Source organism: Haplochromis burtoni, unplaced genomic scaffold (genome assembly GCF_018398535.1).
Source record: "Haplochromis burtoni strain Fernald_Lab_line unplaced genomic scaffold, NCSU_Asbu1 Contig_100, whole genome shotgun sequence".
Classification (NCBI taxonomy): Eukaryota; Metazoa; Chordata; class Actinopteri; order Cichliformes; family Cichlidae; genus Haplochromis; species Haplochromis burtoni.
In genome coordinates this window covers 549,988-577,602 of record NW_024582461.1, presented here as the reverse complement: position 1 = coordinate 577,602, position 27,615 = coordinate 549,988, and the positions used below count along the sequence as shown (strand labels likewise).

The following is a 27,615-nucleotide window of genomic DNA, read 5'->3' as shown; positions in this document are numbered from 1 at the left end:
TATATATATAAATGATGGGATTCTATCTTTTTGCATCTTATTTGGGCTGATGAAAAGAATAGAAGGAAAGGTCAGTCCTGTTTGGAGACTGAATGTTCTTTGCAAATTTCCTTACATAGTCAGTGCTAAGTGCAGTAGAAATCATTATATAATTATCATGGCATTGGTTGTTTTAATTTTGTGCGTTACGGATACATTAGGTTATCTAATTGCTGACCACACAACAAACAAAAGAAAGATAAAGCCGTGCTAAAGATTTTTGAAATTGTAATATATTGATCAGTATTATTAGTTAACAATGAAGAGCGGTTTTGGAAAGAGTTTGGCCTTCTGCAGTAGCTGTTTCAACAATGTGCTGCATATTTCATGTTCATTCACTGTTAATGTGCAGAGGGTCTGGCAGAGTTGTGTTTGTGAGTATTTCATAAGTCATGTCATGCATTTTGTAGTGGATAGATCTAAACTGGTGGTGTCATTTCAGTTCCTCAGGTTTACACCGGGGCATAACAAGTTTTAGTGAAGGTGGTTTGTTGGTTTGCTCAGTTTACTAATTTCAGTGGACATGTTCTGTCTGTTTCTGTGATATAAATTATGTAACTATGGTCATCAGAGTAACAGTTGTGGACCTTATTCTAAATTTTTAATTGTTGTGCAAGGATATGCTTAGAAAAAGTCGATTTTTGTTTTGTTTTGTCAGAAGTGTATTTTTACTGATGAAGAAAAATCATGACTTTCGTAGAATAGTAGAGTGTGAGGAGGTGGTCAGCTGCAAGCGCCTTTCATTCAATTTGGAGTTAAGCTGTTACATGAGCTAGGGAAAGACATTAAGACATCACATTTCCAAAGAGGAATGAAGCCTCAGGGCCAATGGCTGTAAGGGGAAACAAATTAGAGATCAGGAGATCTGGAAAACTGAAGACTGAAACTATGAAAATTATTTGTGTGACATGTAGAAATCGAGTCAGGAAAACAGAATAATAAAGAAGCAGATTTCTCACTTAGGGTAAAAAGAAATCAAGTGTTTCTCTTAGCCTGGGGAAAGAACACTTCAAATTCTGGGTTGTCTCTATATGGCGATGTATTCGTTTAATATCTGCCTCTTACAGATATGGAAATCATGTGGTCATAGCATTGTGTCTGTAGGGCCTCAGATGACAGCAATCTTTCACTTCACAATATAAACAAAACTTCTCTTAACTGAATACGTATAATTAGGGTTAGACCTTCACAACCTTCCCACCACAGATGAAAATTGCTCTATTTATGAAAAGACACCACCTGTCTCTCCTGATGTGGTTGGTGTTCAGTGGGTTAAGCAAACAACTTTCACCTATTAAATGCTGAAATGCTGTGTGAAACCCAGAAGTATCTCTGGTTCATTCTTTAGCCCACCTGTATATGTCTGTGCTCTGTGTCTCCCTTTTTTCTATTCAGGTCAATTTTATTTTATTTGTATAACTCCAGTTCACAACGACAGTTGCCTCTTACAGTCATGCTTTATATTGTAAGGTAAAGACCCTACAATAATACAAAGAAGACAGAGACCCAACAATTATATAACCCCACTTGAGCAAGCACTTTGGCAAAAGTGGGAAGAAAAAAACAGTGGCAAGTTTGAATACAAAAATTTCAGCTACAATGCTCATGCTCAAACATCAAGGTAAGGAGATCTCAGAAAGCTGATCTTTTATCTGGAGTAGGAACCTTCAGGGATATACTCCAAGTAATTTTAAGTAGTGCATAATTTCTGGCAATTTCCATGTTAAACTATAAATATGATGTACTTTTAAGTGAGTGATGGCTGCATTATGTGGTGGTTTAACCTTGCCTTTTTAAATTATTCTGCATAATATTGGCGTGGATCGTACATATTCTACTATTCATTTGTCCTGTTTGAAAATGGGGTATGTCTACAAAGACATATGTATTTACATAGACAGTAAAGACTCAGTTCTTTAACTATTAAGGTAAACCTGGATAACATTACTTGAAAAGCTTCTGATAATCACTTTAATGGAGAGCATTTTATTTTATTATTATTTTTTCCTTTACATTAGATTAGGTTCGAAAGGATGGGGCTTATCCTTTAAAACAAAGCAAAAAATCACAGGAAAATTTGTCAACAATTAACTCTCGTCTAACAATTCCTCCGCAGATGTAGTTTCCAGAAAAAGTCATTCTGGGACACAGCGGCTCTGGAGAAAACACGTGTGTGGTTGCATTAATCATAAAATATTTAGCACAGCTAGGAAGGAAAAGCATCAACGATTGGCTTCACTCTTTAACATGAAGACATATACACTATAATATGTGTTCCCTACTCTTTAATCTATAAAAAACAAAAAACAGTCTGGTTTATGGTAAATTGAAAGACATTTTTGATTTGGTACTTTCATTATTGCAGTTGGTGTCAAAAAGAGAGTGTACTGTGCACTAAAGTTTTGTCTCACATGTAGATGTAACAGTATGTGTAGTGATTAATATTGAAACTCCTATGTAAGTTATTCCAAGTAAGTACTAGCCCTGAAGGAGCGAGCCCATCAAGGACTGGCACAACTGCTGAATCATGATATTAGTGAGTACGACATGCTGCTTAAGCAACATTGAAAATTTGAAACCTCTGAGCAACAATGTTCCCTTTTCGGAAAAGCAGTGAGAAATTTAAGAAGAATATGCAAAATGTAAAGATTTTGCAACTCTGGAGAGTTAGTGTGGCAGTAATAGTTTTCTCTGTTGTGTAAGTTACCGTGTGTGTAACTTCCAGGTTATACTTGAAGTTGTGCTGGGAAATCCTATCTTTTTGCTAGGGCTCCTTTTCCTAGAGGTTTGAAGAATAAAAAGCGTCAAAACGAAGCTGAAGGACGAAAACAAATTGAGCTTATCAAATCCTGAACATGCCAGTCATTCATCTGTACATTTTTTTTTACCATCCAACATGGGGTCGTAGGCAGGCCATCACTGAGATTTATGCCTGAACTTCAAATAAAATACATTTAGTTGCTTTTACTCTTACCATTTACTAATATCTGAGCAATGTCTGAAAGTCTGAAATAAATCCTAAGAGAATCACTGGTGAATAATAAATTCATACTTGCATATCATATGCTCATACGTATTTAATGTGGAAACTGTCAGTGTCATCTTTCTACACTGCTCACTGTCCGGTGAATGAGGAGCTAATTAATTGGTCAGCTAGCCCTAATGGATTAGATTTATTTCACATTAATACAGATAATATGTACCCTAAGCAGTCCTCACAAGCCTACAAAAAGCCTACAAAACGGGCTGGGATGGTTAAGAGGTGTCAGTAATAAACTTCTCTAGAGTCATTTAGATTTACCCTGCAGATGGAGACAGATTGAGCAGCAGCAAGAGTAGCAAGTGTTTGCATCACTGTTACAGGAGCACAGCAGAGCAGATGAGTTGATGTTGTGGGGCATTGGCAGTGAGATTTAGTTATTGCAAGGGGGCATTAGATATACAGCATCTTGCATCAGGTACAGTTTGTCATGAGCCTTATGCATCAGAACAACTCGGCATGTTTTCCCTGAACTAACTCACAGGCTTTGATCCATTAAATAAAATATGCAGTAAACAGTATTATGTGTTTGCTTAAAAGCTGATGTATACAGCATATCAGCATATCATTGTATGATGGCATTCAGTAATTTATACAAACATTTATTATTACAGATAATATAGAACTGTTTGTTCATTTCCTGTCTTCTTCATTTCTTACACACAATACAGAAAAAAGTAGCATGGCGTTATAGTCTGCTCACGGTCCTTCAGTGAGGCTATTTCTCTATTACCTTTGAATGCAACCTCCCTGCACTTCATATCCAATTCCCAACATAACATATATGTGCTCAGATCAACAGAATCACTATAAAGGTTTCACAGGAACAAGCTGATCCGATTCTGGTGGCTTTTGCTGCTTTCTTCATTGGTGGATTTCACTTCACTGTGCAGGTTATTTTGAAAGGCAACTGAATAGAGTGAAGGCCACTCTACTGTGGTAAAGGAGACATATTTATCAAGGGAATATGGAAAGGAGACTTGACTATTAGTGCAAGAGGCTTTTCACCGAAAATAACACTTTCACTTAAACTTTGTTCTGGTTCCAGGTTACAACATGTAAACCCAAATGAAAAGACACACCGTTTTGTGCAGAAAACACACAAGTAGTCAGTTTACAGTACTGCTTTTTTCTTCTTCGCAGGCTATGTCTTTTAGACTGTTTGCTTACCCCAAACAGGGATTAACCAGTCACAGTGAATGTAAACAGGCAGAGCTGTTGCCTTTGTTCAAAATCAAAAGTACAATTTTAAAAAGTGCTATGTAGTGCTATGAAAAAACTTATCACGTTTTGAAATGAAAGCATACTCACTTCCAATGCTAAGGCTTAACATATCAGGATATGGTACTTAGCACATCTTAAAATATGGTAAATAAAACCTGTGTCATTAATTATCTTACAAAGACTTAAATCAAAACACAGAAGCTCTGCACACTTTTAAATTAAGAGAGTATATGTTAGTCATTAATTGTTCATCCACAAGTGTGAGCACATCTATAAAAACAGACATTTTGGCAATTTTCAGGTCTGAAGCATTCAGTGTCATGTGGAGAAATGTGACAAGTGAGGACCTAAAATGCAGGGCACAAAAGGCAGGCAAGGCTCCATGAAATTTTGATTGGGACAAAAGAAATAGCAACAGGGAGAAGGAGAGTCCAAAAAAAGCAATTCTGGGAATTGGCTGGCCATGAGGCTAAACAGAGGAGATGTAGCAGTTTTGGGGGCAGGCCAAGCCACAGAGCTAGATATAGGAGCTGAAGCCAGCAGTGAAGCTGATGTGGCCAGGGATGCAGGCTCAGGCTGAGGGCCATTGTGGACTGTGGCGAGGAATGCCTGCTTCCTCCTGGAGGAAGGACCAGGGAGTGCGCCGCTGGAAGGCCGCTCATCCTCAGACCACCGTTCCAACAAAAAGAAGCACTCGGGTGCTGGGCAGCTGGACTCCCAACAGGCTGGGCTAGTTAGGCTAACGAGAAGCAGACTCCTCGTGTGGAGGAGCGTAAGAAGTGAGGACCCAAAATGCCAGCGCGAAGGCAAGCAGAGTTCAGCGAATATCAAGCTGTTTCTTTAGGCTAATGGCAGGTGATCCAAAAAAGACAAAACATAAAGTTAAAAAAGGGAAAACTGAAAACTATAAACTACCAGAAAATACAGTGTGAGCTAAAAAATAAAAACACTAAAGCAAGAGGAAGAGACACTCAAAGAACTAGTGGGAGGACATACAGAAGGACAGTTGGGGAAGTGAACACAGCTGGGGAGAACGAGACACAGGAAACGACTGAAAGTACAAGACTGGACAAGTATGGCTTATTTGAAAGTGTTGTTGGAAGAAAGTCTCCTCTCTCTGAACAAAATATGGCAGCACAAATTAGGAAAACAGGTTAGAGATGTTTAGCCATGCTGCACAGCAACATATTTGGTGGATCACGAAGAAATCTCAACAGAAACACCTCATACCAATGATCAAGGACAGCTGTGGAGGGTGGTAAATTGCTGCTTCTTATATAGCGCTTTTCTACTCATACCACTCTTTATACAGCTTGCCTGATTCACACATTCAAAGCTGAAGTGCTTTCTACCTAACATTCACACACATTCATAATCCAAAGTATGCATCGGAGAGCAACTTAGGATACTTGGCATGCAGACTGGAGTACCCAGGGATTGAACCATAAAACTAAATGACTAGTAGATAACCTGCTCTGCCTCTTGAGCTATAGCCACTAGATAATTACAGCTACCCTTTGGGATTGTTTCTAGCCACAGGACCTGTCACGTTGCAACCATTAAGTCAACCACAGAGTTTTCTGTGTACCAAAGTATTTTAAAGGCATATGTGAGGCTATCTGTCCAACTGCTAAAGGTTTTCTGGCACTGGGTCATGCAACAGGACGATGATCCCAAGCAGTAGATCTACAATAGAATGGCTAAATAAAAAAAGAATTTGTCATGTTGTAGTGGTCCAGTCAAAGTCCAGGTCTCAACTAAATTGAAATGCTGTGGTGGGATCTCTGCAATGCCTAATGAACTGAAGCAACCTTGTAAAGAAGAGTGGGCCGAAATTCCTCCAAAACTTTGAGACTGATAAAGTCATACAGAATGATTACTTCAAGTTACTTCTGCTGAAGGTGTATCTGCAAGCTGCTGATGGGGTACACTTAGTCTGCTTCTACATTTTGGCTTAATTCGTTTTTATTACATAAATAAGGGCACAGTCTAATGTGTCATGTTCTTCTTCATCTGAGAAGTGTATTTACCTAATTTCAAGTCTGGCTAAGGACCAGATTTTTTTATTTTATTTTTTTATTATATCCTAATATGTACTAAAGAGTGTGATTTTTTTCCACCTGAGCTAGTTTGTTAGAACAGGGTGAGTGGTTTGATGTTAATTTAGCAGGTAACCAGTTACACATGTGAATAAATGATTAGATACAGCTACAAAATATTTTAGGATTATTTTTGTTTACTGTTTTGCCCTGTTGATTGATTCCACAGACTAATGTTTAATCTCTGTTCCAATAAAGTAGTTTGATTAAGATTTCCTGAGGAAATTTTGTTTAATGTTCTATAATAGATCTACTGTAAAAGGATGCATAAAACCTATTAAACTATTATAATTTAATATGAAATTATGGAAGACATTATTATTGGTGTCCCTTTTATAAACATATTTTTTAATGCAATAACAATATAATAATTGTCAGCTGAATTATGCTAATAGAAACCCTAGGTTGGGTACAGTGTGTATGCATACTGTAAAGATTTGCATATTGCAAAGTGTCTTGTGTGGAGGTTAATGAATGGAGCTGACTTCTGTTTTATTAGGTTAAAAAACAAAACAGTAGGCTATTTATTTCATTTTTTACCATTACTGTATTGTTTTACTGCTACTGTTAAATTAGATTAGTCTGTCTGATGCTGTCCTCAACTCCACTGAGCTAACTGAAATCCAGATAAATGGGTGAGGGTGTGCAGATTTTACAGTAGGAACACTAAAATAAAAGCATTTTAGACAACAGCTAACAGTAGTTAGTTGGGACAAATCAAAAGAGATTTTTTAAAGAGCAAAATCAAGTGCTCATAGCTGTCCAATTACCAAAAACTTCAAGGATTTGCATGTTAATTTGAGGGTAACACTCAATGGGATTAACAGCACTCAGACTGAATGGCCGCTGATTTTGGTGCTCTCAAACTGTGAAATAAGGACCGTTATGCTGTTAGCAAGTTGAATATCTGCAGTAAGCGTGTTTGAGTGTAGGATTAAGAGCGATCTTGCTTTATATTGCTCTCGCTCTGCGAATAGAATACATGGCATCCACATCTTGCAGGCTAGGTCATGCATAACTTGCCTTTGTGTCTGTGTTTTTGAGCTTCTTTATTTCACTCTTTCACTACCAGCGCTGAAATGTTTAAGAGTTCACTGTCACTATCACCATGGTAACTGTCATTTCTGTGAAACATGCAGCTGCCTTCTATTCAAGCATCATTGTTGATTGACGATGTGTTTGTGTGTGTGTGTGTGTGTGTGTGTGTGTGTGTGTGTGTGTGTGTGTGTGTGTGTGTGTGTGTGTGTGTGTGTGTTGTTGTTGTGTGCATTTCTGTAAAGGAGTTTTGTGTGGGTCTTTTGCTGCCTACATCTATCTTTGCGTTTCAAATCAGTGTTTCACTCGCTTTTAACTTTTCCTTCTGTGCTGATGTGTGCGGAGTACTTCATGATGTTCTCTGATTTGGTAATAAATAAATCATTGTAGAATGGCACACTGTGTGAACTGCATTCTATTAGACAATATAGCAGCGAAATATCTCTGAACGATGTAATAACCTTGCCTCTTTGTTTTGTTTTTGTTTTTGATGAGAGAAGTTCTTAAGGTGTTATTTTTATGCATTTCATAGACAGAAGGAACAGGTGAAGCTTCACCACACATTGCATTAATTACCCTTAACTGTCCTGTAAAATCATCAGTCTACACTCATACCCACTGATTAATCTTTTAATTCCCTGTGAATGTTTTAAATGCTTTGTAGTTCACGTTACACTGTTATTTCTGATGAGAACAGCTTTCTTTGGTGTATCAAACCAGACTGTATACTGTTTCTATTTATATAACCACCATGGACCAGTCAGAGTTTAAATATAGATGCTGAGTCTGGATTCTCTTCTTCATCTGAAATGCATGAATAATTGAGAGGGAGAGGCGATGAGGTGGGATTCATTCAGGAGATGGATGGGGCAAGCATAGATTTCCTACCTACTTTAGTGGTTTACTGAATTGGGTTCTGGTGCACTTTGTGCATGTAAGCACTGCATGAGTTGGGGAAAAGTTTGCTGAAGATCCCAAAAATGGCCTGTTTCAGACTTTTCTATTCCCTCAAAGCACATATTTTTAAAAGGCGAAATTATAAAACGGAGAAATAAATACAAGCTCATCACATATACAACCACTCAAAAGTTTGGGGTTGCTCAACAATGATGAGGATTAATGAAATCTTTCACCATCTATAATTTATATGCATACTGTTGTATAGCTTTTTGGGGTATTTCCCACTTAGATAAGTTGTCGTGTACTGCAAATGAGCCTTTCTTAGTCTGAGAATATGCTGATGAATTTCTGAAGAAAGTGCTTTATTTGAAGAGGATTAAGACATTGTAATCAAACATTGGCAAGCTGTGGACCCATTAATAGCCAAATGTATGTGTCTTTAATCAACAACACAGTTTTTAGCTGTGCTATCATATTAGGTATCAACATTAGGTAACAAGATGCGCCACTGGACAAATGGCTGCTTTTATGGTTGCTTATGTAAATATTTTATTAAAAACTATAAATGATGAATGAAAATGATGAATTTCCATTTATAGCATTTCTTAACTTATCTACTAAAAACAACTGTGCTTTTCTTTCAAAAACAAAAGGTTTTTTTGAGTGGTATAGTATAAAGGCGCACAACTGCTATTAAACATAGAGAATCACATAATTACATTCCTACATCTAATCTCGAATCAGTTCAAAAAGGTTACAGTTTGAGCATGAGATGTGATTTCACTACATTTTTTAAAATTAAGTGGTCTGTAGGAAAAATAAATCGCGTGCATGTGATATCCAAACATTCAATAATGTGCTATTCACCTTTGCCTCACTAAGCCACATACAAGAAGGCTAAGAGTACAGTAGAATGAATGTCACGGAAGCAAGGTCACGATACTGGCAGGATCTCCCACGAAGGGCCATAAGATATAAGTTATTCATTTTGGCAAGATGTGGGAGGTTAAGATAAATGAGGCTGTGCTGTTCAAAGTTAAGAAGCGATGTCTGCTGGGGAGACTACAGCTGAGCCACTGCAAATTGTGTGTGCGTATTTCAAGCTATCATGCTGGGGGAAAATGTGGAAGACACAGTCTCCTCCCGTCTCCATGGAAACCCCATCTCTTTCACAGGCAGCGAGGAGGCAGAGCCATTCTATTCGAAACAGGAGTGTGAATTATTCCACATTATTTAGCGCTCACATTATTACTCACATACTACTGACCACTGATAATAACATCCTGAAGAAAACGAAGAACGATGGCTTGGTTTTATGATTCCTGTTCATCCAGTCAAATGGTAAAAGACCTAGCATGTGGCACGTGGTGCAAACATCTGCAAGTAAAGGTGGTGTCTGGCACACTCATGTCTGTTTCCTTTTTAAATAATGATGGGGGCTTTTAGTTTTATTTAAATATTGAGCCACAGTGCCATAGAAAAATATTAACCAACTGAACTGATGCCTATGCTACTGCAGTTGAAGCTCTGCTAAAACGCAAAAAGCGATGTGACACAAATACCAGAGAAACCTGGACACAGAATAGAGACAAAAGCAGATGGTTTAAAGCTTGGTGAGCTCTCAGAAAGGTACAAATCAGGGACAGAGGGAAAGAGAGAGGAAGAGACAGAGAAGGAGACTCTGTCAGACTTGCTTTTCACAAGCAGGTCCACGTAGCCACCTCCTGTCGAGCTTCAAGGGGGTTGTCATGGTGACAGTGGCTGGCAGTCAAGGCTGGGAGAGTGTTGCATGGTTTCCCAGTGGCCTCCAATGTGGCTCATGGGATGATGGGAAAGCAAGTCAGCTGTGAGTGGATCTTAGTGAGCAAGCAAGACCTGAATTTACTCAGGCAAAAATAGAGCCCGCTCACCTACACTTCAGACCATGCTTGTTCAGGTGTTTAAGTTTAAGGAGAGCGTGTCATTATAATGTAGGTCTAACGTGTTTCCCTGGGTGAGTGCTGGCAAAGGTAACAGACAGGGATGCTGGGACTCACAGGCACACTGTTAAAGAGGAAGAGTCTGTTGCTCCTGTTGCTGCTAATGAGACAAGGTGCCAGCCAGAGCACTGGGAGTCAGGGAGTTCCTTAACTGTCACTTGGGATGCCACCAGACTTAGTGCAGAGTGAGAATACTAACCTGAATTCAGTTGCGTTTAACAGTAATACTATTAATGCAGTAATACATTTCCTCTGCATAATTGCATAGGAGCACCTTTGTAGTAAGAACACAGCTGGAAAGTATGCTTAACTTTTTCTCCCATAAAGATGAAATTTAATGACCTCTCATGTACCTTTGATGAAAAGTTTTGAAACCTCACTAATTTCTGACACACACCCAGTAAATTTGTTTCTGGAAGCAGACCTGAACTGCTCAGTTCAGAAAAGACAAACAACAGTTCCTCCTATTTGGTGTCCAAGGGAAAAAGAGTTAAAGAACACAGTTTAACCTTTTTATATATCCTGTAAACAGACTTGTTGGGGTTGGGTAGGTTTCATTTCCAATTGCTCTATAAAAAGCTTTACTCCACCTGTTTGAAACCTCTTGATACTTTAGTTTCAGGCAATGAGTGAATTGGAAATACAGTAATTTAAAATCATGAATAACAACCTGTTTTTTGTAGCTGCTCATATTCTCTAAGGAAAAAAAGAGGTATGAAATAAAACTACAGTTTTAGAGAATTACTATAACTGTAATTTCAATGTTGCCATGGTTTGTTTCCAGAGCTTTACACACATATATGTATATATATACATATATATGTGTAAAGTTCAAGGTTCTCTCCTTGCTGCATGAGAACTGGGTTGATAGATGAATGAGCCTGACCCTGGCAAAGCCAATGCAGCGCAAAGAAATGAATCACAGCTGCTGCGACACAGCCAGCATAAAAGCAGGCTGTTGTATCTGAAAGAGAGTGGGTAGTGAAGCACGCCCAGGTACAAGCACGAGAAGATGGGCAAAAATAATTTGACAAGGAGTTTGCCCTGTTTCGAGTCCCAAGTGTATGAGACAGTATTCCCTCTGCAGAGAATTCCATTTATAAAAACTTACTCTTTTGGATGACATCTGAGGGCATCCTTCATACCAGTTATGTCCAGGACTTCTTTTTCAAGCACACTAATGAGGGCTGGTGTCACCTTGTCCAAAAAGATGGTGTTGCTGCAGACTATTGTGTCTGCACAAGTGTGCCATGAGGGACCAGTGTGATCTGGCTTTGTTTAGTGTCACGGTGGGATTTCCTGTCACTCTGCTCTTGCTCACATGTTGTCTTCTCCTCTCCTCTAGATATTAATATCTCCCTCCCTTTGTCCTTTATCCCCTTTATTAGACCATGGCGCATTCATCGGTAGTTGCTGTCATTTTTTTTTTTTTGGTTAATATAATGAAATCAATTATACAGTATCCACCACAGAAAAATTGTAGGGTAGGATCTCGGGTGTGGCTGCTATTAACATCCGTTTTCTCATGTGGACAACTGAGAGTCTAAAAATAGTCGGTTATGTTTGAGCTCCATTTAACATTTTCCTAACATGCACATGCTTGCGGTCTCTTTTTTCTAGTAAACTGAAAGGTTTTATCACAGATTTGGGGTTCAGTAATCTTATGAAATTCGCACCCCATGACACTGAACAATTTAAGGAAGTAAGAGATAAAGACAAGTCAGGCAGGGATAGAGAGCGAGCACAGTTTGTAGAGGCAAGGCCATCAGGGACAGAGGCTACTGGGAAATGTTCAGGGTTTCCTAGTGGAACTTAACCTCATAACCAGAAGACACAGCAGCACCAGTGTGCCTTCATTAGCGACCTTTTTATAGCTTCTCAATCTATTACCTTCTGCCCGTTTTTGTCCTCCTGTTTCTGTATCTTTCCTGACTCGTTACGATTCTACTGTATCGAGTAATAAGTGGGCGAACTTTAATATGTTGTGTTATACTTGTAACACACCCTGTTACAAGTATAACATGTCGAAGTTTTCTCTTTAACGGCATCGTGTTTTTTCACTGCATCATCTCCACCCCTTTACTTTCGTGCTGGCTTTGTCAGCTCCACCCTCACTCTCCAGTCCCAGCACCTCTCTTCTCTTCAAGTGTTTGATTCAAACAGATTTCCTCCAGGGCAGGAGGGAGAGGAGCACAGAGGGAAGAAAATAAACAGATAGGGTCATTATTCATGTCTGCCACGATGCTATGGCAACAGTCTCCTCCTGCTCTGATTGGTCGTAGATAAGGTTGTTTTTTGAGCCATCACTTTTACTCTTGGGAGTCCGAATTGTTAGACCATGTCAAGGCCCTCGCTGTCAATCATTGCTGTCAGTCACCTTCTAACAACCTTTGTTAAAACCCTTCCTTTTTTTGCCTGTAAGTTGTGATTTCTTCTAGATGATTTATACAAAAAACAATATATCAAGTGCTCCATGTGAGGCTTTGGTTCTTTTGTTGATGCATGTATTACCCGCAGATTCAGTTTATCACTGAGGTTTTGATCAAGGAAGGAAGTCACAGTGAAATATTTCACTTTTTACTGTTAGCTATGTTAAACTGCTGGACTGAATAGTATATCTCACCCCCTATGCGGCATTTTGGTCCAACACTGCACTCATTTTTGGAGTATTTTAACTATCCTATGATTGATTTCAGCATATAACATCCTAACCTCTTTTGTGTGGGCTATTGCCAAAACAGGCTCAGTGTTCTAGCTGCAGCCTCCTACTCATCCTCCAAGTTGTGCTGTTTGGAGCTGGAGTCATTTAGGGTTAATATAACAAATGCGGACTGAAGTTCATGAAGTAAGGAACTAAAGGAATCAGATGTAACATTACATTCATCTTGAAGGCTCAAATCATTTAATATAGTAATAGACAAAGATGTAAGTCATCAGTAAACAGTATGTGATACAGTCCTGTGCAAAAGTCCTGAGCCACACCTTAATTTTTCATATTTTGCCAGGAAAGTAGTAAATTGGTTTAGCAATTTATTGAAATGTTTATGTTTTATTGCAATGGCAGTGTGTTTTGGAACCTTTTTTTTTTTTTTGCATATTTTCTGTTTGCCGAGTCTTTGATTTATGATTATAGCCAGCAGATTATTTATTACCAACTGCTTGGTTTAAGTTATCGGGCCTGGGAATATTTTGGAGGAAGCATGTCAGCTGCAAACTAGCTTGCAGGTTACCAGGGTAAAGGAGCTGGTGATTTCATGGTCTCCCCATGTTTGTGTGGGTCATTGTTTGTGTTCTCACAGGGCACTCCAGCTTCCACCCACATTCCAAAAACACCCAGTTAGTGGGGTCGGGTTACTTGGTGATTCTAAACTGTCCATAGGTGCAAAAGGATGTCTGTCTGAGTTACCCCACCTCTTGCCCTGTGGCAGCTGGGATAGGCTCCACACCATGGATGGATGGTCTGGCTCCTTGGAAGCAAAATATAAAGAAATGAGGATTGGCTGAAGACCTCTGCACAGTACTGTATATAGTATGTGACATTTTGTATCAGTCACTGTAAACTAAAAAAAAGCAGCATACAGTATATTAGTTTATGATAAATACACAAAATATACACCACTGGATTATGTTGACTCTGTGATTCATCCTCACTCAAGTCAGACAGGGACAGGAGCCCCTCTCTTTTACCTCAGCATTAAGATCACGAGAGACCTGCTGGATTTGTTCCCTTTATTCCCAGTTATAAAGGAAAGCTGGAGAGTTTTTTAAGCTGTTATCACTGAAATGCACACAGGGATAGTCAGTGTCTGACTTGGATATTTTTTATAACAGGTATGAAGTAGAACCATAAAAAAGAATGAGTATATTTTACACATATTCTAAGTCAGTGGTTTTCAAAGTGTTTTGCCTTAGGCAACCAAAGTGTGAGCCAAAATTTCAAAGCATATTTATTTATATCTGTAAAAGATAGCCTCTGTAATTAGATCTTTGTTTGAATTTTATTTTGGACAGTCTATTTGCAGCTTCTAAAACTAGCTTACCACCAGCAATTATACATGTACTGAGTTCCAAAGACCTTGTTAGACACTTTCACATAATCCAGGTCTTTTTGCTTCTGGTTCAGAATAGGTTATCTTCTGCGGAAGGCCAAGTTTCTTTTACAAACGTTTACATGCACCCATTTAGCTTGTTGCATCAAAAACTAAAGCATTAGCCACCTTCTTCTAAACCTTACTAACTCAGGCTGAAGGCTGTTGACATCCCCGGTCCATACTAGTTGCTTTTTACACGGTTTTTCTTTAGGTGTTTGTTTGTCTGCACTGTAGTTAGTTGAGGTCTGGTTCACAAAAGAAAGTGATTAAGCGAGTATTAATCTTCTGGCTGTAAATGTTTCCTAGTCTTGTAATTATAGCCATCCAACTGACTAGAGTTCCCTTTAACAAAAGTTTTTCAAAGAATGAAAAAAGTAGAGAAGAGCCTAGACCAGTCAGAACAGAAAGCCACAAACTCAATATCAGGAAAATATGCAATGTTCAATAACATTTTCAAGACCACTAGGGGGGAGAAGGACAAAAATAAAAGGAATATATGCAAAAATATTCATCTACAGTCCTGTTTTATTTCCTGTGCCTCTCACTTGACACCATAGCTTTGTTACAGATCAGCTGGTAAGCTATGCAGCTGCTGTTTTGGTATAGTTTCCTCAGCTTCACTGTTTGCCCTTAAGAGAAAAATGTCAGACACAAATAATCGTGTTATCATCATACAAATGGGCATATTAATGTTATCATTTTATAATTAGCCATAGCTGTTAGCCACTATCTTGTGACAATAACTAAACAAACAGCTAATGTAGATAACTGATTATAGCTAAATGGTTTATGTCAATGTGTGCACTGGCCAGGTTAATGCTTATGGTAATTAATACTTAAATTTTGTTGAAACAGGAGTTTTACTGACCTCACAAAATGTTCCATAAAGGCTAAGGTGTCCGTGTTCATCAAGTTTGTTCTGCTGCTCTTCACATGTTCAGCTGCTAGTGAGGGGAGGGGCGGTGTGTCTGTCTGTCTGTCTGTGTGTAAATGTGTGTGCGCTGAAGGAAGTGAAGATGACACTGTTGCAAAAGAGTTTCTAATCTGACAGTAATTTTTAGAATCCATTGGTAGTAGATTATAATTTGTGACAAATCTTTTAGGTTTTTTATGCTGATACATTATTGAAAACCCAAAAACAACGGCCACTGTGTGTGTCAAATGGTACTATAAGTATCAGTTCTGGTGACAACCCTAATCAGACTAAACACTGTTGAATCAATGGTCAATATGTGATCTGCCATTTTTGTTTGACTGCATTAAAGGCGATTTAAGGCAACAGGAAGTTTCCAATGCTATTTACACTATCTACTGTTACTATCATTTTTTTCCTAACATTTAAAAAAATTATTGAAATTCTGTGCTGCTAAATTTTCCAGTTAAAACATCCTTGTAATGGTCAGGTGTTGAGGACAAGTATCTTTCAGCCAGAGAAAAGAACGACAAATAGTGAACTCAGCTGTTTTTCTTCTTCAAAAGGTATAATTTGCCCAGAACTCATTGAACTCATATGCTCTTAAACCTTCTTTTATTAATGTGTTTATTTCCTGTTTTTATGCTTGTCTTTTTTGCTCTGTACAGTGTCCTTGGGTGTTTTGAAAGGCGCTTTTAAATAAATTGTATTACTATTATTATTAAAAGTTTTTCTTTTTAGACTAGTTAGCAACTAAAGTTCTTTGTGCAACAGATAAATTTAGACATCTGTCTAACTTAGTAGGAAATGAGGTAAAAAAGAGAAAAACTCTTTGTTTTATTTACATCATAGTCCATCTGTCTTTGTTTATCTAACCCCGATATTATTTTTCGGCACAGTGTTCCTTATTAGACCATTTCGGGAGCTACTGTTCCACATGACAGCTCGAGGACTAAAATTTTAAAGTGTCATACTAAATCAAATCAAACCTCAAGATTTCATTCAAGTGATTTTTGTAAACTAACCTTTAATATGAGGCATAACTAAGTTTTTTGTCTTCTACAAAGTTAGATGTAAAATCATTCTAGCTATTTTTGTGTGTGTGTGTGTGTGTGTGTGTGTGTGTGTGTGTGTGTGTGTGTGTGAGCTGGACTTGATGGTATATCGCAAGCTGGATGGCACTGCAACATTTTCTCAAGTATTTTTCATACAGTATTACGCAGTCATTTACTCAGATCAAACAAACTCAAGAATAACATACTTCAAAGCAAACGCAACCATTTTTTTGTTTACACAATCAATCCTGGTTGATGGGGGTGCTGTCAGTGCTCAGAGAGGTGTAGTCTGCCACCACGTACGTGCTTGTTAGCATGATTGGTGGAGAGTGGGTGGGGTAGCGTGTGTGTGTGTGTGTGTGTCAGGGTGCTGTTTTTTGACAGACTTCCCAGTTCTGTGTACTGCGTAAAGTGAATCATCAGCATCATCAAGTGCAGTAGATTCTGGGGACATTCTGCTCCTATGTGGTTATTGCAGGTTCATTTTCATTACATGATGGTGTCAAGTGACGGCGAGTGAGAGGTCTCTCCTCAGTAATTCTAGAGAGACCATAATGGGAGAAAACAGTGTAAAACTACATGTGGATTATGTTTTACCCTTATCCTACTTTTAAATAGAGAGCACCGAAGCCTTTCAATTAGTCACTGATTTCGTGGCTAGCAAGTAGGTTCAGCACTCTGTGATAATGGTAGGCTCATCTTAATTATCTTAACATGACAATTTCAGCGCAGGGGTAAGTGCTCAAGAGCCCATTTGAGCTCTCGAGGGCTCTGTCCAACCTCCAGTTTGGAAAATGTCATAAAATATTTAAAAAAAACTTTCTACACCAAAAATAAGCATTTACTGTTTTACCCAGTTCCCAGTTTTATGTTTTAGAAAATTATTCAGTGAGTCTGATATGTGTTGCTGTGATACTTTTGTTTTTGTTGATTGGTGCTAAACATAATTGTCCACTCAAGCACACTCACTCATGTGGATCAGCCTGATAAGTGAGTTATGAATAAATAAGTGGTCCAAGTTTGTCTAATCCATTAGCTCTCAGGCAGTCACACTGTCAGTCAAGCATTTATAGAAGGTTTATTTAAACTGTTATAGTTTAATTACTTGCATATAGCTTAATTGTGTGATCAGGTAATAAAAGTATGCTAAAGTGCACACTTGACGATGATTTCAATTTCATAGTTTCCACTTAATGCAGCTTTCAACTTCAAGTTTAAGTCATTAAGGCGAAAAAATGTTTTTCATGCAATATCGTACACAAAGCTGTAAATAGAAAAAGGTAAACTATACCAAATTTGTTTTGTCTTTAAAATAGTACCATTTCTTCTAAATACACCTGAGTGCAGTTTTCAAGGTTTTTAGCAGGTTTGCTGTTCCCAACACCTTGAGCTCGCTGAGTGTCTTCAATGTCTGCAACAAAACCTCTCAAGTGACCAAAGTTTTATTTACTGTAAGCCATTCTCTGATGCATAAAATCTCATATTGACTAATTTTGTCTTTCAGATACTTGCCATCATCTCCATCCTCTTCATCGTGCTTTCCACCATTGCCCTGTCTCTGAACACCCTACCAGAGCTACAGGATACAGATGAGTTTGGTCAATCCACAGACAACCCTCAACTTGCCCATGTGGAGGCTGTCTGCATTGCCTGGTTTACCATGGAATACCTGCTCCGTTTCCTCTCCTCCCCGAATAAATGGAAGTTCTTTAAGGGTCCTCTAAATGTTATTGACTTGTTGGCCATCCTGCCCTACTACGTCACCATTTTCCTGACAGAATCCAACAAGAGTGTATTACAGTTTCAAAATGTTCGGCGTGTGGTTCAGATTTTTAGGATCATGCGTATTCTACGTATCTTGAAACTGGCTCGTCACTCTACAGGTCTTCAGTCTCTGGGTTTTACCCTTAGGAGGAGTTACAATGAGTTGGGCCTACTTATTCTTTTCCTTGCCATGGGTATCATGATTTTCTCCAGTCTGGTATTTTTTGCTGAGAAGGATGAAGAGGATACAAAGTTTAAAAGCATTCCAGCTTCTTTCTGGTGGGCTACAATTACTATGACCACAGTGGGCTATGGTGACATCTACCCCAAAACTCTCTTGGGAAAGATTGTCGGGGGGTTATGCTGCATAGCTGGAGTACTTGTGATCGCTCTACCTATTCCTATTATTGTAAATAACTTTTCTGAATTCTATAAGGAACAGAAGAGGCAAGAAAAGGCCCTTAAAAGAAGAGAAGCCTTAGAAAGGGCAAAGAGAAATGGCAGCATTGTCTCAATGAACTTGAAAGAAGCATTTGCACGTAGTGCAGAGCTGATGGATGTGGTGGTGGAGAAGAGTGAGAGGCCTCATGACAACCACCTCTCACCCAGCCGCTGGAAATGGACTCCCAAGAGGGCTGCATCAGAGACAAGCTCAAACCGTTCTTTTAATGCCCAGGAGTTAGGCTCTCCCAGCAAGGCCCGAGCCACCAGTCCCCAGAGGTTAAATGTTCAGAAACTAGAAGAGATGTACAACCAGATGGCAAAGACACAGTCACAACCCAACCTCAATGCTAAAGAAAGGGCCTCCAGAGTTGGTAAACAGAGGGATGAGATAGAGCTGGGGGCTATACATGACCATGGTCAACAAGCCCTAGGAACCAGGGATGGAGTTGGAGACATGAAAAGCTTATCCAGCATTGACAGCTACATTAGTTGTGCAACAGACTTCCAGGAGAATCCACGCTTCTCCCACAGTCCTGCAATAGATCTTGGTCTTCAGGAAAGCAACCGCTTCTCATACAGTCCAGCGACAGCATTGTCCCAGCACACCAATACAAAAACTGGCCAGCAAACAACAGGGGACCGTGAGCCCATGCTGACCCCTGTGTCTGTCACAAAGACGGACAGCACAAGGAAATTTTTCTTTTCTGGAATCTCCTCAAAAAGCCTTATTCCCAAAGGAGGCTGCCGCAGCGACGGGGAATCAGGACTTTCCCCACTTTCAGACAGCTCAGTTGTGTCAGACCACTCTCTGTTAAGCCCCGAAACCTCTGCATACACTACTGCCAGCAGCAGGACCCCACCAAAGTCTCCAGAAGGCACTCCCCTGGCTCCAACTGTCTTCACCTTCCATGACTCCTCCATCAGCAAGTACATTGATGCCGATACAGACGATGATGAGCACCTCCGTGACATGTCTGACACCAGTCCCTCTGAGCGTCTCCTGGGTGATGCAAGCCCAAAACGCAGCATTAATATAAATTACCAGAGGGGCACTAACCATTTAGAAGCAGCCCAGAAAATGCTGGGTCAGAATTGTCTGTTCCCGCTAGAAGGGATTCGTGGGCTAGCTCATGAAAATCACATAGGACCAGAGATGACACGTAGACCAAAGGCTGAGAGGGGACGTCAAAATACTTTGGATAAAGGCCTCTGAGGTGCAAGTGAAGAAAAAACTAACAGCAAGTTTGGGACAGAGTGTTTTTGGTAGAGACACCTTAAAGGCTAAAACACTCCAAGCCAGAGACAAAGGAAGGCGAGACAACCGGTCTCGCTAAAACATTTCACAAATTACCTGAGCATGCCACTGGGCAATAAGCCTTGGGTGAACATGTGTAGTGAATACTCTGGGAGAAAAACATTTCTTAATTGAAGAATGTCACTGCCCCTCCTTCAGCTCATTCCTATAAGGAGATATTCCACACACACAACAAAAGAGCAATCCCAAGTAGCCAATGGGTCTGTTCAGAGATGTAGAGTCATCAGAGAAATAAAGCTGTAGTTATAAGTGCGAAACCCAGCTAAATGATGGTTTTAGTCGCAGGGGGTTATCTCTAAAAAATCCCCGCAGCCACTTTCCAGAACTAAGTCCCGATTGATTTTGTAGTCTTGAAGATACAGGAGAGGACCTAGAAGCCTATAAGCTACTTACTTGTGCCCTCCATTCCCAAACCTGGCCTTAGTCATTTACATTTGTAGGGGTGTGCATGTCTGCTTATATGTGTGCCTGTGTCTATAAGAGACAGAGCAAGAGAGAGTGAACAGTAATGAATGGCCAAATGATAATTCATGTACACACACTCTTGAGATTGTCTAGCCTGATTTATTTTTCTATAGATAAGAGAAAGTTCCTATTAGAAATAAGTACATTTCTGGTCTGCTGTGTCATAATCACATGTGAAGAGTTATCTCGTATGAGGTTCAGTGTTTTGGCACAGACGCTGCTCCAGCTCATCATGCATTATAATGACCACTTTTCCTGTTAACAGTGTTTTGCTAACTCATGTTAACATGTCTTGGTGAGAGTGAATGATCGAATGACGGATAGATTTCCTAGCACATCAGAATCTGTTTTTTTGGATCAAGAGGTTTCTTTTTGACATGGGCTAACAAAAGAAAGAATTATGCTGATTGCTGCATAAAATGCACATTATGAAAGCATGCGTGTACCCAGTCTCATAACATAAAATAACATGATGATTTGCTTGTCCATCATCTCTAAATAAAAAAAAACATATATAAGGAAATCCTCCTAGCCTACTGACATGATGTTTAGAGCAGTTGTTCAGCATGCATCAGCCTTCGTTTGACCAACATAAAAGCAGCCAAATTGTTCACAAATGCATGAACGATATGTGTATAAAACAGCAAAAGCAGGGGAGTTATCCAACCCCTATTTTGTTTCTTAAATGATAAAATATATATATATATATATATATATAACAGCACCATCCGCAATCGGCCCAGCTTACCATTAATCGGGTGCAAATGCCAGAATTGATAAAACTCATGCATGAGTGCACACACACACACACACCGGCAAACTATACATCCAGGTACTGGAGACAATTTTCAGGATACCATAGATACGTTTAGTTTCCATGGTGATAGCTGTTTCCCTCAAATGTTGGCAACAGCTAAGCAGTGATTTGTTAATTGGAGTGGCGAAGGTCGACTTACATGTAACATATGCTCACACACTTTTACAAATCACACACGGAGACACGTGAACCCATAAAGCGACAGTAGTTGCATGTTAGCTGAGCCACTCCTCACTGTGCATATTCATGAGTACTGTGTAAATCTAACATTATAATATAAGGACTTTGTACTTTATTATTTATGTTCATGAATTCAGTTTTAATATATGTTCTGTTATCCCCTGGATTGGCAGACACAATTCTCCGTACGCCTGTGTGATTACACTGCTACATAGTATAGTGAGGACCAGTCGCTTAACAAGAATTGCTGCACTCTTCATACAGATTGTAGATGGTGAGAGAGGCAAAACAGAAGTGGTCCTCGTGATCTTAAAAATATATTAAGTGCTGCTTTACACGCCAGATTGTATATGAAACATGGACTTAGCCAATGTGAAATCAGCCACTGGTGCCTGGAGCATTTTAGCCTCTGTTCCACTAGTACCTAGTGAGTTTGACTCGACTCAGTGGTTCCTGTTTTCAGGTACTTTTTACCCTTCAACCGTAAAAGGCTGATATGGTATTGTTGTCACTGGCGGGCGAGCAGTGTGGTCACCAAAGTTGTGAATGCGACCACTCAAAACGAGGCGATGTTGACATTCATACCGTAGGTGCACCTAGCAAAAATCTCAGAAGAGTTGGAATGTCATGACCTCAATGTCAAGGTCAAGTTTAGAGATTAAGTTTTCTGAAAATCTTATGAATGTGATAACTCCAGACAGACCCCACCTAAGATATTCCAGTTTATACCATATCTGGATCTACTGGGAGGCTGAGGGGTGTCCACCAGTATTTTTAGTACGTTCCCAAGTGAGCTGAGTTGAGCTGAAAATCTGACGTCAACAGACTGCATGCCACTGATTAGGCAGGTAGTGATGTCACTGGATGAGTCATGAGAGCGACTCCTTCACGAGAATCAACCAAGAGTCCACCACAGGATTATCACCCTGTCCCTAGCATTCTTTTCTGCCATGCCAACTCTTCTCATGTCCTTCTTTACTACATCTATGAATCTTCTCTGTGGTCTTCTTCATTTTTCCTCCTGCCTGACCTGTCCATCCTGGTCACTCCCAATGCTTCCACACTTGTCTTTCACATTTTGGTGTCACAAATCACCCATGTTACTCACCTTCACCCTCCCTGCACTCTTCTCTTCTTCACCATCTGTGAATGGTTGACGCCAGGTATTTGAACTCATCCACCTTCACTGCTTCTGCTCGTTGTACCTTCACTGTTACGCCTGTCTCCATCGCATTCACACACATGTATTTTGTCTTGCTTCTACTGATTTTCATTCCTCTTCTCTCCAGCGCATACCTCCACCTCTCCAGGCTCTCTTTCACCTGCTCCCTATAAAAAGAAAAAAACATGATTAATAAGACTTAGAAGACGGGATTGCAAACATGAACTCAACAGAAAAGTATTTACCATGGTCCTAAACTAAGAGAGCAATGGAATAACTTTCTGAAAGACTTTCTCTTTTGCAGCCATTGGACATCAGAAATATTAAATGTTTCAGCACTTATGTAAGGGATTTACTTTAAAGCTAAGTCCATCTTTTATATACAAGATTTCCGCTCATTAACATGAGCTGAGTTACAGTATCAAGAGTCCTTCCACAATCTCTTGAAATCTAATTTCTAGTGCAAAAGTACAAGGTTTTTGTAACGTCTTTAAAAGTCTTTCGAGTAGGTACAGTACGCCTTCTGTCATCACATCTTTCACAAATGTTAACAAGATGAGCAAAGAACCTCAGTGCCAACAAAATATACTGTCAAAAGAAAAAAGAATAACTTTAAAATCTTTCTCAGTCTTTTCCTGACACAAATATACTGGCAAATGATGCACGCAAATAAGAGCATTGCACTATTATAAATCTATTTTTTCAGAATTTATCCAACCTAAGTTGATTGACACATATCGTTTTAGTGTTGTAGTTTAGAGTCTAATCACAAATCCTGATTTCACTTCCTGTTTTAATCACAGAGTTGGACCATTTCATATTGCTCTCCCATAGTGAGAGGAGCTGAGGTGTGAAAGGAATACCAACGACTGCGAGAAGCAGAGGGAACTGTGTGTATGTGTGTGTGTGTGTGAGAGAGAGAAAGGGAGACTGCTGTAAAGCTGGGGCATTATAGCAGTGTGGCTGCTGCTTAATGGAAAAGAATGAACTGTTTCCAATATGAATGTGCGGGCTGGGGGAATCCTGCCTTTTGTTTTCTCTCTATTCCATCTACAGTCCTGACTGTAACATGCAGCAGTAATGCAGATTGCAATACAAAGAAAATATTAGAGTTGTGTGAGAAAATAGGATTATTTTTAGTTGATGTTTTTGAAGTGCAGCTTTATTTATAGCTGGGAAACGAGATACGGGAGGAGCATTTTATGAATCATGTTTAGTATAATTAAGCAGATAACTGTACTGAGAATAGCTTCATCTCATTGACTCACGTTGTATTACACCTTTACATTTTTCCTGTGTGTGTAGATATTTTTTTTTATTTAATGTCTTTCTTTATTTGAAGTACCAAAAAAAACAAAAACAAAAAAATCCCCCACAATGATAAAAAATTACAATAATTACCCACAAACAGCTGTTAAATAGATTTTTGTTATAAGAAAATGTCCTGTTGCACAACAGTTGACTGTGGGTATTGAAAACGATCCAGATGGTCTCTGGTAATGTTCTTTGGTTACGTTCCTACATGTATACTGTCCAGTAAATGTCTGTAATTCTTCACATTTTCCTGAGGTTGAAGTCACAGGTTAAATCCCAAAGGAATTCATGACAAATTTAGTCAAACAGATTTTATTTTCTTCAGTTTCAACAAGAAAAAATACAGTTCAACTTATTTCACCTGATTATACCTTACTGTCCATTTTGATTTTGTTACTTGAGTCAAGAAAAAACAAAAAGCAGCCAGACAAATATTATAGGGTGAACTAAGAGATAAATATGAAATATGAAGGGCATTGAGCTCACACAACCCCTCCTTAAGCACCACGTGAGCTTCTGTCCTATCATTTCGGTTTTCTATATTATTGTAGTCAGGGACCATTTTTCACTGAAATATCTCTCAACAATGATGACAATCAATATATCACGAAAGGGCAGCAAGCACTAGTGTAGAGACCTGAGAGTTATCTTGGAAAAATATTACCCAAATGCACAACCATGTGCGCACACACTTACAAGTACTGAAATCCTGACACTAGCATTCTTAGAATTAAGCTTTTAGAAAGGAGAGAGCAAAAAAACATCAAGTATGATGTTTGATTTCATATTTAGACTGTGATACTGTGACACAATACCACCATAATAATAATAGTAAAAAAAGTGTCTTTCATTTCTACATTTAGCTTCATTTCATTTTATTTGGACGCTTAAATCCACTCCATTTTCAAGGGAGCCATTCAAATTAATTGAATCTAATAGTATAGCAGACCTTTTAATTTCACCGAGGTTCCCTGTGGAGCAATCCGATGTGAATCAAAGGACTAAACCATGACTCTTTATCAAGACAACACAATCTAGTGACTTCTTTTACCTCTTCTCTATTGATACCAATTAAAATTAAGAGCACAAGTTCTCTAAGATTTTTATAAATACAATTCCTAATCATCCCATATGACTCCCAGCTGTACAGTATTAGGCATTTAGTTAAAATCTAAAAGAGAATTGAATTGTTTAGCTAGCTGCTAAATTTAAAAAAGAGGTTAAAGGAGTTTCCGTTCTTTTGTTTTCTTATTTCTTTAATTTATTCTTCAAACCCCACAGGACTTTTTCAAGGACGTGATAGTTTCCAAAACCTGGTGAGAACTACTGCTTTAGCAAGTAGTCCAATTCCACATTCTCTGAATCTAACACTGTATTACAGGGTTGGGGTCGATTCAAGGTGGTGCACAAGACACATCACACGTGGCGCTATAATAAAAAGCAGTATTAAAGCATGAGAAACGGACAAATTCAAACATAAACTATTTTTTCCCTATATTTTAACCTCTCAGTGGAATTGACCCCAACCTTGCCTAAGCCATCAGTCTTTGTAAAGTACACTGTTTCCAGGGAATTGAAAAAAAGATATTTGAATGACCTTAGCCAGCTCTTATACAATGTTGTTTGTAGGTCCCGAGGCTGTCTGTTTTGTAAAACAAAAACAAAAAGAGAAAAACATTTTTACCTGTTGACTTTCTATGCTGTTGTTTCTGTATAAATGTTCTATTGTTCAGTGCATGTTGTAACTTTGGCGTTGTAACTGGTTGTGATTCACACAGAGCCAGTACTTTACATGTTAAAAGAAAGTGTCTCAATGTCCCAAGATATTTTTATTTCTTAATAAAAAGCAACGTTTCCCTTAAATGAATCAAAAATGAAATAAATCAGATCACTTTACATTTTGATTAAGAATTGTTGGCTTTGATTTCACTGTTTCCAGCACATAATAGTTCAACTAATGTTATTTTCTGACATATCGAAAATTATACTAAGCTGTTTGAGAAAGCTACAGTTGTGCATTGATCAGCACTATTCATATAAACAGGTTTAGTAACCATTATTCTGGCTGGGTGGATCAGGTGACCTCTTTTAGTCACGCTGCAGTAGACTGCTAGGGGCTTCCCATGATGCACTGAGTGCTTCTTCTTCACTCAGTCACTCTTTCACTGTGTGTTTATACAGGCTCAGGCCCCTCCCTGAGCCTGCTGGAGGTTTCTTCCTGTTAAAAGGGAGTTTTTCCTTCCCAATGTCGCCAAGTGCTTGTTCAAAAGGGGTCGTTTGATTGTAGGGTCTTTACCTTACAATATAAAGAGCCTTGAGGCAATTACTGTTGTAATTTGGTGCTATGTGAATAAAACTGTAAATTTATGTAAGTAAAAATCACATGAAAAGTGATCATTGTATGTACAGAATGCAGGCCATCAGAAGAAAGCAGGACGAGGTTAGATGAAGAGGAAGCTGTTGACTGTTGAGCTGGAACAAGCTTCCAGCCTCCCCACACGTCTCCACACTCCCCTGCATCTAGGGTTTCCCACTGCCTGCCACTGGAGAGACTGCCTTCTGCAGGGGGGGAAGGGAGAAATTATTTAGTGGTCACAGGTCTTTGCCTTAAACTCAAGTGATAAGCAATGTTGCCATCTAGTGGCAGTGGTCACTGTTAACCAATTAGGCTGAAACGATAAGTTTCAGATCAGAAATCTGAGATGAAAAACAAAACAAAGAAACAAAAAACCTGTGTCATTACAGTACAGCTGCACTTAAGCTAACCCTGAACCTCTCAAAATGCAGACGTGCAGATCAGCAGATGCACACGTATGTTAAATTAAGGAATATTTGTGTTTTTGGAAGACTTTTTAAAATTATGTTTTATGCAATATACCAATATTTGTATTGTCTTGTCTTTATGTTATTAGGGCTGATTCTAAATAAGATTTGAAAACATTTACCGGGTTCTTAAATCATAATTTTAGTTAATGTATTTTAATTACTTTTTAAAATTACTTTTGGCATTAGTAAACTGCCCCCTCATTCCCCACAGCAGATTAATCTCCTTATTTGTTTTTACACCAGATGCAACCCTCCCATCTATCCAGCTTTGGGACCAGCAGTGGTTGTTCACTAGCAACAAATGGACCAAATAAAAATAGATATGGACTAGTGCAGTGTGACTCAAATAGAAATTAGATCAGGAGTATTTAAGATAACTCTGCAGTGGCAGAAAGGTCACATTGGTGTAGTGAACTTAAATTTTTCTCCTTCACATCAAAATGATTAGTTTCTGTGCTGCATCAACCAGAAGGTAGCCACGACCAGAAGAACACTCGGTTTTATTCATCAGTTTGACCCTACACCGGATCTTAGTTTAGAGATTAACTATCATGCTGTATTCAGTCAAATTTGAAACTAGAAATGAGCTTACTCATCATGGACGTGTCATATTTGAAGCACGCAATAGGGTCATTTTACCAAAGATTTCTATGAAATCTAAATTAGCTTTTGCATTCAGACGAAATGCAGGTTTACGGCATCTAATAGCTTTATCTGGAACAATCTCTTATATACAGTCTATGGGTCACGAAACACTCAATAATCAAGTGAGATAGGTAAGGTATGCTTGAATACCTTACCTATCTCACTTGATTATTGATATTTTCTGAACAACTCAAATCTAAATTCAGTGTTGCTGACTGTCAAGCACATCCTGGTGAAACAAAGCAGATAACTAGCTTTGATGTTTCCATGCAAAATACTTAAACTGTCTTCAGCCTATCCGTGTTGTT

The 27,615-nt window shown here is 38.9% G+C and overlaps 1 protein-coding gene across 2 annotated transcripts in view; it reads left to right on the top strand.

Moving 5' to 3' along the window:
- Window positions 1-25,732, top strand: part of kcnb1 (potassium voltage-gated channel, Shab-related subfamily, member 1) — a 43,855-nt gene extending 18,123 nt beyond the window's left edge. For both annotated transcript variants that reach the window (XM_042223038.1, XM_042223037.1), the window contains exon 3: window positions 17,880-25,732. In XM_042223038.1, the coding sequence (XP_042078972.1) occupies window positions 17,880-19,796 (1,917 nt within the window). In that variant the 3' untranslated portion in view covers window positions 19,797-25,732. The remainder of the gene's footprint in view (window positions 1-17,879) is intronic.
- The last annotated feature ends 1,883 nt before the right edge of the window (window positions 25,733-27,615 follow it).